The sequence below is a fragment of the Dromiciops gliroides genome, chromosome 5, assembly GCF_019393635.1.
Source record: "Dromiciops gliroides isolate mDroGli1 chromosome 5, mDroGli1.pri, whole genome shotgun sequence".
Taxonomy (NCBI): domain Eukaryota; kingdom Metazoa; phylum Chordata; class Mammalia; order Microbiotheria; family Microbiotheriidae; genus Dromiciops; species Dromiciops gliroides.
In genome coordinates, this window is record NC_057865.1 from 190,465,770 (window position 1) to 190,478,051 (window position 12,282).

General features: G+C 41.0%; 1 protein-coding gene across 1 annotated transcript in view; it reads right to left on the reverse strand.

Annotated features, from left to right (window-relative positions):
- VWF (von Willebrand factor) overlaps nucleotides 1–12,282 on the reverse strand; it is a 213,719-nt gene that overhangs the window by 83,818 nt on the left and 117,619 nt on the right. Inside the window, exons 20-25 of the mRNA XM_043968561.1 lie at nucleotides 11,184–11,322; nucleotides 9,103–9,237; nucleotides 5,155–5,301; nucleotides 3,594–3,734; nucleotides 3,271–3,384; nucleotides 131–287 (exon numbers count right to left, since the gene is read on the reverse strand). Coding sequence (XP_043824496.1) covers nucleotides 131–287; nucleotides 3,271–3,384; nucleotides 3,594–3,734; nucleotides 5,155–5,301; nucleotides 9,103–9,237; nucleotides 11,184–11,322 — 833 coding nt within the window. The remainder of the gene's footprint in view (nucleotides 1–130; nucleotides 288–3,270; nucleotides 3,385–3,593; nucleotides 3,735–5,154; nucleotides 5,302–9,102; nucleotides 9,238–11,183; nucleotides 11,323–12,282) is intronic.

Sequence of the window (12,282 nt, forward strand, 5' to 3'; positions counted from 1 at the left end):
ACTAAAATCCTACATGCACACCTCTGAGCCTCTCCCTCATATTTTAATACCAGGAACATGATAATAAGTCAAAACTGAGAAGTCAGTTTCGACCTTTATCACACCATGAACTATATAGGGTGATGCTTACGGCACAACGTGTCAGTCCTCCAGTTCACCACTGTACCATGCTGGGCACACACGTGGGCATAGGCAGCAATGGCATCACAGAAGCAGGCACAGTCCCCAATGGATTCACAGGAACAGGTGTCATATATGCAAATATCCACATAAGGCTCTGGGTCCACCTATGGAAGATGTCAAATGACTGTGCTGAAAAGTACAAGCAAATCGTATGGGGAGCAGTATGGAATCATGACCCCTAGCTCTATCCTGTGGCCTTGGTGGGAACAAAGACTAGTGATTGGGGCAGGGGGGGGGGGGGAGAGGGGGAACAGGAGGTCTAGGACTGGAGAAGAAATGTGATCCAATAGTTAGAGGAAGGGAAATATGCAAAGAATACCTGGTTTGTGTTCTGAATCTGGGGGATAGTGCTGATTCAAGCAGTATTTCTCAAATGTTCTGGCCCTGGAACACCAGGAGAACATCCCCCTAACACATCTATCTATCTGTCCATCCATACTGTCCATAGTCAAGTACATTTTATCTGTATTTATATATATATATATATATATATATATATATATATATATATATATATATCCACACCAGTAATCTTCTTTTCCCTCTCCCCCACAGTTACCCTTTTCCTTTGCCTTCCTGATTTAAAAACTGACAAAGGTATCAAAGAAGCACAGGACATCAAAATACACCAAGAATGTCTTCATGATCCATTGGTCGAGAATTATCGATCTAGGCGGCAGCTAGGTGGCACAGTGGGTAAAGCACCAGCCCTGGATTCAGGAGGACCTGCGTTCAAATCCAGCTCAGACACTTGACACTTATTAGCTGTGTGACCCTGGGCAAGTCACTTAACCCTTATTGCCCCGCAAAAAAAAAAAAAAAAAAAAGAATTCTAGATCTAGAAATTTCCCTAAGTTTAGAACCTGAATGTTACTGTTAATGCTGATGATAGTTCATATTTATGGCTTACAGAATGCGTTCTTCACAACAAATACTATTATCCCCATTTTAAAGATGAGGAAACTGAGATTCCAGGAGGTCCAGAAACTTGCCCCAAAGTCACATAGCTAGCAAGTATTGGAACCTAAACTTAAATCTAATTCTTTTGACTTCGCACCCAGTATTCATTCCACTACACTACAGGATGGACATTTGGTCCACTTCCAGTTCACATGGAATCATGAAAGTCCCTTTTCTCCAGAATGGTACATTAAAAAAGAATACTAGATTTTGAGTTAGAGACCATGGGTTATATTGGGTGATGTGCTGGAGTCAGCTTGTACAGAATAATACCGATTGTTGTATTTTCGGTGTGAGTGTTTACAGTCAATGCTACAAATGAAAAATTGGTTTATTGTTTTGATGATTATCTAGACTTAAGAAAGTGGTGGAGAAAATGATAATTATGCAAATTCAACTTAAAAGCATGTCCTGTATATAGTCTATTTTTTCTAGGGGGCCATTTATTAAAGATTTACCAGCATACTTCTGCTTCTGTTCTAGGCTGATCTACCTGCTACCACAAATAGAATAGTCTGTGTAAAGCACTCCACAAACCTTAAAGCACTATAGAAATATGAGCGATTGGATCATTACTTGTGTGACCTTACACAAGCCATGGTACTTCTCTGTGTCTCCTTCCTTGTCTGTAAAATGAGGGGGGGGTTGGATTAAATTAGCCCTAAAGACCCATCCTAAAGAAAATATCCTATACTTAATTCTAGGCAACTCTCTAAGCTATGGCTCCTAACATAGAGTCCATGAACTCATTTTGGGGGGAAAAAAAGTTTTGATCATTGTATTTCAATATAATTGGTTTCCTTTCTTTTATTTTATGCAGTTAAAATAGGGGTCCATAGATTTCTCTACATTGTCAAAGGGGTCCATGACATGCATACACACAAAAATCCTTAAAAATCCCTGCTCTAAGACTAAAATTTTCAGAGCAGATGCCAACCTATATTGATAGGGGTAGTTTCCTCCTCAGGAATTCCCTTTACTAATGAAATCATTGTTGTGGACCCCTTCATCCCCATCCACCCAGAAAAGGTTCCTTCAGGCTCTAAGTCTATGATGGTATGAGTCTTTCCAATGAAGATCCACTGGACCATGAGACAACCCAGCTGTTTCAAGTAGATGATATGGATGGGTTAACATAGCAGCTAGATCCCTAGAATGGATTATCCTGATTTATTCCAGCCCCTTTCCATACCTTTCCATCTACTCCCACCTCCAATTCTAATAAAGAAGCCAGAGCTTTCTGTAAACCAGAAAACCATTTGGAATCTTGAAATTCATAAGACTTCTCTAGGGACTGAGAAGAATAATACTGATAAAGAAACTGGGAATTAGATTAATATCATAATCATAACTAGTATTTATATAGTGCTTTAAAGTTAGCAAAGCATTTTGCATATGTTCATTAACTTGATCCTCACAACAACTTTGAGAGGTAGGTGCTATTACAGATTAGGAAACTGAGGCAGGCAGAGGTTAAGTAATTTGCCCAAGGTCACACAACTATTAAGGCAGGTTTCAGACAGGATTCAAACTCGAGTCTTCCTGACTCCATGCCCAGAACCCTAGTCACTCATTCTCCCATCCTACCCTCCTCACAAGGGAACAGAAATGAAAAGGAAAATTATTATTTTGAAAATTTTGTGTCACTTCTTGAAATAAGTGAAAATATTCAGAGTCTTGGCAAATCTGGTTTAGAATAAACTAGAAGGGAGTGAAGAGATTTCGGAAGGGAACAAGCAGAAGACTAGAGACAGCAAAGAGAAAGACATTCTTCTGGTACTCGAAGGAAGATACTTAAATCCTGAAATCTGAGTCTGAATCCAAAGGAAAGGTAGATTCAGCTAAGAAAATGAGAACTAAGCAATTGTACAACAAAAACTTCTGGTTAATTATACATCTCTCTCCTCATGAATGGGTTGGCTCATCTCAGAAAGAATGCACCTACTATTCTCTTCACTCCCATGTGGGGGAAACCTGAGACACGAACAGAGGAGGGGCCCTGGCTCGGGGTGTGCAGGATATTCCAAGGGCAGAAGTCAGGATCTGAAGTCCCCACCTTGAAGTACTCAGGTCATTGTTCCATCCTTATAGTTCCTCTGCCTTAAGCTACCTCCCCCGGCTACTTACCAATTTGTTGCACTCTCGGAAGGTGTCACTAGTCAGGATCCTACATGAGGAATCCACCATCGTCTGCTTCATGACATTGTTTTGACAAATGGCAGGGGCACCATCCAGCAATACCTGGGGGACATTGAGGAAGAAGACATAAAGAAAAATGGTTGCGCTTAGTCCAGACTGGAGTGATGGGTATATTTCTGCCCCTTCTGCCACCACATCAATCCTCTCCTATCAGCATCTCACCTTCTATGCCTTAGATGAGAATTAGGGGAAGAAGAAGGCAAAGAATCAGGCTTCCCTGAGCTCAGCCAACAAAAACAAGTGCTACTCACTTCACTGGTGTCAGCACACTGTGGGTTCACTTTCCAAGAATTCCCAAAGTCCACTGGGCCCATCTCCAGCTGTAGGCTGCTGCTGGTGAAGTCATTGTTCTGGTTGCCATCAAAATTCCCACACAGACCACACACTCTCTCCTAGCAAAACAAGCATTAACAAGGTAAGAACACTGAATGGGGAGTGGGGGGAGGCTTTCTGGAGATGCTGAGCAGATTGTGAGGAAGTAAATAAGGCTTAGCTGGGGAGGGAGAAAGCAGAGATACAGGAACCAATGAGTTAAGTCTTACACTCACCTAGAATTCTCTCAGGGACAGCTAAATGGTGCAATGGGTAGAGTTTTGGGCCTGGAATCAAGGATGATTCATATTTTTGAGTTCAAATCCGGCCTCAGACACTTACCACCTGTGTGACCCTGGGCAAGTCACTTCACCCTGTTTGCCTCCATTTCCTTCTCTGTAAAACGAACTGGAGAAGGAAATAGCAAACCACTCCAGCATCTTTGCCAAGAAAACCCTAAATGGGGTCACAAAGCTAACTTAATAGAAGAAGTATCTTGAATTAGAGAAATGATACTCCCACTGTGCTCTCTACTGTGGCTTGTCCACACTCCATTCACTTCTTTTTTATCTTTTTTTTTTTTTTGCGGGGCAATGGGGGTTAAGTGACTTGCCCAGGGTCACACAGCTGGTAAGTGTCAAGTGTCAGGTACTCCTGAATCCAAGGCCGGTGCTTTATCCACTGCGCCACCTAGCCGCCCCCTCCATTCACTTCTAAACTCCACATCTTAGAAGGAATATTGACAAACTATGGCATATCCAAGGAGTCTCAAAGCCATGTCATAGAAGATAGAGTTGGAAGAAAAGAGGATCTTTAGTCTAGAAAAGAGAATATTCTATAACTCTAAGGTACTCAAAAGCTACCAGATGTTGTTCAGTTGTTTTTTAGTCCTGTCCAACTCTGTGATCCCATCTGGGGTTTTCTTAGCAAAGATTCTGGAGTGGTTTGCTATTTCCTTTTCCAGTTCATTTTACAAATGAGGAAACTGAGACAAACAGTTAAGTGACTTGCCCAGGATGATGTTTGAGGTCATATTTGAACTCATGAAGATGAATCTTCCTGACTTCAGGCCCAGCACTCTATCCATCGCACTAGTTAGCTGCCCCATCAAATAGATAATGGAGTAGATTTATTTCTCTAAAAGGCAGAGTTGGGCCAATTATTAGAAGTTACAGAGAAACAGATTTTCTTTGAATTTTAAGGAAGAACTTTCTCCCAGTTGGAACCATCTCCAAAATGGACTGGGTTGACCCATGAAATAGTGAGCTTCCCCATCACTGGAAGGGTTCAAGCACCTCCCCACGACCACCAGAAATGTTGAAGAAGAGATTTTTTATTGGGTAAGAGATTGGAATAGGTGACCTCTGTATTCTTTCCAACTCTGATTCAGTGATTCTATGAATGGGACTGGACAATGTACCCACAATCAAGGAAGGGCCAAATGAATGTTGGGAAAGGAAAATAGGAAACAGCAATGACAGAAAAGAGAGGGCCACTTACCTGATATGTTTGTTTCAGAATAACAGAGATTCCCATGTTCTTATCCCAGAGAAGGGAGATCCCTTTGCCTAGTAACAGGATGTAGTAGCGGCCTGACTCCACCACTTCAAAATGAGTCTCATCTTTCAAACGTTTTTTCACATTCACCTGATGGGGCAAACAGATAAGATAATGAAAGTGAGATGAGGATATCAAATTCTTTTCCAAGGCCCTTCCAACCAAAGTTTCAGAGAACCAACCATCTCTTCCTCAAAGTTGTTGCTCCTTTGCCCTCAGACCAATGACTGTCATATAGGGTTATTAAGGAAGAGGGGGAAATAGGAACAACCTTCTTCATAACATCAAAGATACTGGAAAAACAATTGAAGGGGCAGCCATACATACCACCACAAAAAGGGGCCTTCATAAACAAGTGCCATTTGAATTCATATAGCCCCTTAAACAGCTTTTAATGAGATGATGATAACATTAACACTGCCTGATAAGTAAACATATCAACCTACAACATAATTGTGTTAGTCTACCTACTTTCCCCATATTTTCCCAAATCCATCAAATGTTGTGCTGATAATATATCTGATGGTAAGTAGAAATATCCTGCACCAATACATGATAATTCTGTGAATTATATTTTAACAGAGAGCATGCCCTAAGGGAACTTCTACCCCAGGGACCTAATTGGTGGCTACCTCTGCCTAAACACTATTTCAGTAAAGCCCTATCCATACTTCACCTCACCTCCTCCTCTCTGTCACCCACCCATGGCTGTGCATATAACCTTTCCTCCCTACTCCTGCACCTAGTTCTTGAACTAAGAACCATAATCAAATCAGATCTGCCATTGTCTCTAGATGAGGTGTGTCATCTACCCATAAGGCTCCACTCCTCATTATAGTAACTTTCCAAAATGTCTCTCTCCTCTATAGGGGTTGTCTAAAATTGTCTTTGCTCTCATATTTCCATCTCCAGGGCTCTGTACAATGCATGAAAAATGCTAACCCTGACCCAGAGCAGTGCTTAATATTCTTTCACTCGCTATCATAGTATCCAAAATGAGATATTTTTCCCTCCAGTTTGTCAATATTTATTTCCTTAATTGAATTTTCTTGTCTTATTGCATTAGCCTGAATTTCTAGCACTCTATCAAATAATATGGGTGACAGTGAGAATTCTTGTTTAACCCCTGATCTTACTGGGAAAGCTTCCAAGTGTAAGGATGAATTACTACTAGTCATAATTCCTCCTTCATCCTGTTTTAGAAGAAAATATTATTAGTGGTTTGTTTGAATGATTATTTAGGTCTATCTACTGAAGGGCTTCTTAGGCCTATTTTGTACCAAGGAATCCTATGATCCTAATGTATTTTCTTGCCTACATTCATAATTGAAGGAAATTATAAATATGTTAGAGGCTAATGTAAATAAAGATTTTTTTTCCATCCAAGCATACAGCTCTCCTGAAATCTATCAACAGACCCACCCATCTGTGGATCCAAGGTTAAGAACCCCTAGTCTACTGTGTTGTGTCAAAGCTTATGAATGTGAGTCACCTACACTCACTTTTGACTTCAAAATCTGTTTGCTTCTGAATCTGCTATAAATGATTTCTTCAAAGCTAAACTGTTCAATCGGGCCAGTGCTTTATCCACTGTGCCACCTAGCTGCCCCCTACATTGCTACATTTTTTAAAGGAAATACTTTTGTTTGAAGCAAGAGAAATGAAAAGAAAAAAAAGAGTACTTGTCAGAGATCATGGAACTAAATTGGAAGGGAGATCATCTAGTCCAACTACTTGTATTCTGGTAAATGTTTAACAACCAGCTCTCTAGGAAAAGGTATGTATGTATGTATGACACATGCTTTTATATTTAATCTGCATTATTACATTTTCTCTATTATTTCCTTAAGTCTAGACACTCAACAAAATTAAGCCCTGATTCATAATATTTGCAAATGTCCAAAGTATAAGTGTTCACACTGACATTTTAACAATCAACTCTCTTGAGCTGGTATGAATTGGCTCCAGCACACCCCTGAAACCTTTTCATATTGCAGGAAAGGAAGATGAAACAGAAAAGTTAATTTGCCTAAGGTCATACAGGTAGTAAACAGCAGAGCCAGGATTTGAACCTGGGTCTTGTGACTCCAAACTCCTGTTATTGGGAAGTGCCTATTCAGATACAGGAGAACTAGAGCCTGTTGAAGGTCCCTTGCCACTCTGAAATTCTATGCTTATTATTCATCAGGGCTATCTTGGGCAGTTCTGTCCCTAAGATTTGCCCTAAAATAGCCATATTCTTCTCTGGTTGCTGTTAAGACCAATGTGATTCATTTGAAAAAAAAGGTAGATCTTGGTTAGGGTCATCTGTGGTCACAGATCAGACAGAAAGGAAGCAGTGGATAAAGCACTGGGTCTGGAGTCAGGAAGACCTGAGTTCAAAACCAGCCATAGACACTTTCTAGTTATGTGACCCTAGGCAAGCACCTCGACCCTAGGTGCTTATGTCAGTTTAACCAATCATAAAATATGGATATTAGTACCTAGCTATCAGGGTTGTTGTGAGGATGAAATGAGATATCTGTTAAAAGTGCTTAGCTGGGCCAGCTAAGTGGCGCAGTGGATAGAGCACCGGCCCTGGAGTCAGGAGTACCTGAGTTCAAATCCGGCCTCAGACACTTAACACTTACTAGCTGTGTGACCCTGGGCAAGTCACTTAACCCCAATTGCCTTACTAAAAAGAAACAAACAAACAAAAAAAAGTGCTTAGCTGTGGAAATGTTTTGCATGACTCCACATGTAAAATCTACATCAAATTTCTTACTTTCTCAAGGAGGGGAAAGAAGGAAGGAAGAGAACTTGGAACTCAAATTTTAAAAATATTTTTTTTTAATTTTGTTTACATGTAATTGAGAAAAAATTCAAATAAACAACAACAAAAAAGAAAAAAATTAAGTGCTTAGAACAGTGCCTAGCACATGGTTGTTGTTGCTGTTCATCCTTCATTTTCGAAGAGCACCAATAACATCACAAGGTGATGTCTTGGCTTGTGCAGGTATTGAATTGAAATGAAGCAGAGTTACACACAATTGTCAGCTTCACTCTCTCTTTCAGAGTTATCAAAGTCCAGTGGCAAGACAAAAGTCAAGATGACCAGTGATGGCCCAGGATGCAATGGCTGACCTTGGCATCTTCAATGTCTGATCAAACTCTAAGCGCTCCACAGGGCCTGATTTAGCCACCTTCATGGACTTTGGAACAAATTGTGCTACTCTGCCCATTCTACCAGGGAAAGTCTTCACAGTCTTAGGATAGACATCACCCTAACTCACCAACAAGTTTGAGGCCTGTCAGTTACCCTCAACCTGATTTAGCTCATCTGCCACATGATTTTAACAGGTTGTGGCCACTGTGTATGACACAGCTTCTTGGAGCCACAGGTGAGAGATGGGTAAAATATGGATAACAAGGGTGGATAAGAAGGCCTGAAAAGGGCTCAAAAGCCCTCACACTAGAGGTGCTAATCCTCCATGAACATCCCATAGACCTCCCCTCCCTTGGAAAACCTGAACACTTGACCTTTATTCTATTAGCAACACCATACCCTAAATTCATTAGCCCAAATGTAGTAAGACTATAATCTTGTAGTAAATAGGGGACTGGAAATGAGTTTATCAAATTTCCCTTGTTCATTGTTCAGCAGAAAACTACACACAGACTAGGAATGAATAAATGCTTCTTGGGATCATAGATCTTGATCTTAAAGGAACGTCAAAGTCCATTTGGTCAACCACCTTTGTTTTACAGACAATGCCAAGTCACTTTTCCAAGGTTACAAAGATAGTGAGTAATTAAGGTCTCCTGACTCCAAAGTCACTTTCCATTCCACTAAGATAAAAGAGCAAAAGATTTTTTAAAATCAAAAGAGAAATGATTGAGGTTGGTACTTACATCTCCATCAAACAGTTCGATCTCTCCCTCCTCAAACAGAATGGTGATCCGCTTACTGCACTTCACTGAGGAGAAACTGCAGTCTTCATTCTCCACTAGGATCCGAAAGGTTCCAGGGTTGTTGCCACAGTGGTCCTAGGGAGCATGGGAAATAATAAGAGCTCAACTTTTGGGGAGCCTTTTAGGGTTTATAAAATACTTTTCCCACAACAATTCTGTGAAGTAGATGCAGGTATACCCCCATGTTACAGATGAGGAAACTGAAAGGAAGAGAGGTTAAGTGACTTGCCCAGGTACATAGTAAATATCAGAATGAGAATCTGAACCAAGATCTGCTAACTTGAACACCAGTGCCATTTTGATTTGAAGAAAGTGTCCATCTCCCTCTTAGTTCCCACGACTATACTTCCTTCCTCTGACCATAAATCAGAAGATTCATGTGCAGATTATTCAGAGGTCTTTATGAATAGTAACAGCTGTGTGCGTGCATGCGTGTGTGTGTGTGTGTGTGTGTGTGTGTGTGTGTGGCGAGGCAGTAAAGACTTTATAGGTTTAATATATTTTGGTGTCATCCATAGGCTACTAGATATATTAAGACAAGCTTGTGCAATAAAGGAATGGAGTGTATTGTTTGTTTGATACATCTGTCTTTTTTTCTTTGAGTGATACCTACAAAAAGAGCAGCTAAGTGGCACAGAGGATAGAGTGCTGCACCTAGAGACAGGAAGACACCTCTTCCTGAGTTAAAATCCAGTCTCAGACCCTTACTTGTTGTGTGACCCTGGGCAAGTCACCTCACCCTGTTTGCCTCAGTTTCCTCATCTGCAAAATGAGCTGGAAAAGGAAATGACAAACCACTCTAGTATCTTTGCCAAGAAAACCCCAAATGGGGTCACAAAGAGTTGGATATGACTGAAAAGAAACTAAACAACAAGTGAACCAAAAGTTACCTTTGATAGGTACCTATTAACACAGTGTCTAAAATAATCTAACTACCTCTCTTAGCTATGAAGTATTTCAATCTTTGGGTCCAAGGTTGATTTGTGGTGCTTCCTTCAGCCCATCTCAATATTACTTCTGTTCCCAAGGACAAAAGCAATGAGAACAAATTTGTTTAAAGTTCCTCAAGAGAAAGTTATCTCACCACTATTATAGCGAAGCCTACCTTTCCTCCATGATTGCCTAAGATTCATAGGAATTTATGTCAAGGTCAAAGTAAAAGGAGAAGTTATCAACCCTCCACTCACTAGATAAGATTCTTAGGGCTCTTCTCACCTCACGGGGCAATGTTAGTGTTTCTGTTCCCCAGATCCCACCCCTCCTTCTCCATCCCCCCATGCCAAATATGCTGTGTTGAAAAGGAAATTTTTGGAAGGAACTAAAGAATCTTAGAATGGTAACAACTTACTGGGGTCATCTCATTTGTCCCTCTGCCTTCAGGGTGGACTATGTCAAGTCATTTGTAGAAACAAAAAGCATCTTTGAGTCATACACATTCCCAGGAAAATGTTGTTCACTTGTTTCAGTCATGTCCGACTCTTCACAACCCTATTTGGGATTTCCTTCACAAAAATATTCAAGTGGCTTGCCATTTCCTTCTCCAGCTCATTTTGTAGATGAGGAAACTAAAGCAAACAGGATGAAGTGACTTGCCCAGGGTCACACAGCTTTTAAGTGACTGAGGCCGGATTTGAACTCAGGTCTCCCTAACTCCAAGCTCTGTGTTCTATCCACTATGCCACATAGCTGTCATATCTTGCAATATGAAGCCATATTAACCATATCTTACAGATGAGCAAACAGATTCATTACAGCTTGCCTACATTCACCCAGGTGATATCAGAGCTGGAATTCAATCCCATGTTTTCTAAAAGTTAAATGCTCTTTCCAACACACTACATTGTTTGTCAAGGTTCCCTCCTCAAGAGATGGAAAATGGACCAGTACAAACCAGGCCATAGGATCTCTCTCTGCAGAGAGCAGCTCATGATCCTACATGAAAAGCCCTAAAATTACAAGAAGCACTTGCCTCTCAATTTGCACCCACAAACAAATATTCCTTTGTCAAGCCTAGTTCTTACCTGCACCAGAACATACTGGCATTTGCCTGGGAAGGTGTATTTGAGGCCATCGAAGGTCAGGTAATGGGCCATGCCGATCACTGAGCAGGTGGCATCGCACACCATGTCCGTACAGTCCCATTTTCTATTACGGCACACACTTGGGAGAAAAGGGAAAACAGAGGCAGCCCAGTGAAGTGAGAAACAACATAATGGAGCAGAGGGAGTGCTGGCGCTAGAGTTAGGAGGTCTTTGTTCAAATCCTATCTCTGACATTTACTAGCCACATAACCACAGGTTAATCAGTTCACCTTTTTCAGACCTTTATTTTCCTCGTGTGTAAAATGGGGCTAATAATCTTTGTACAACCTACCTCATGGGGCTATTGTGAAAAAAAAAATGCTCTGGGAACCTTCATAGGCACCCAGACCAGGAAGGCATATCAGAAGCCTCCTCGTTTTACAGATAGAGAAACTGAGCCCCAGAGTGGTTGTGACTTGCCCAAGATTATTCCAGTAGTAAATATCAGAGTTAAGGTTTCAACCCAAGTCCTTTGCCTCCAGAGCCACTGCTTTTTCTATCCCATCTTAAAGTGCTATGCAAATTATTATTCTAGCAGAATGTTGTTTTTTTTTAATAGGGGATAGTCATCTTTCATATTTGCATCCATAGCCTTAGCAGAGAGCCTCATCCTGGGTAATATAGTACATAAAGCACTGGGCCTGGTGTCAGTAAGATCTGAGTTCAGATCCAGCCTCAGATACTAGCTATGTGATGCTGGGCAATTCAATTAACCTCTCTGGATCTTGGTTTCCTCATCTGTACAATGAGAGGGTTGAATGTGATGGCCCCTAAAGTCCCTTTCAGCTCTAAGTCTATGATCCTATGTCATAAAGGCCATGAGTATGGCATCAACGGCTTTAAATCTAAAGGGATTTGTCTTCTGCCATTAAACTTTCCCAAGGCAATTTCTCCCAGCCTACCGCAGTCCCTATAAATTAAATGAATATCAGAAAGGCCTCAGACCTAGGGAAAGAAAAAGCAACACTAGAATCCTCCTTGAAATTGTAGTCACAGCCTCTCTGGGCCACCTCCCCATTGATGCTTAACACTCTCCAGA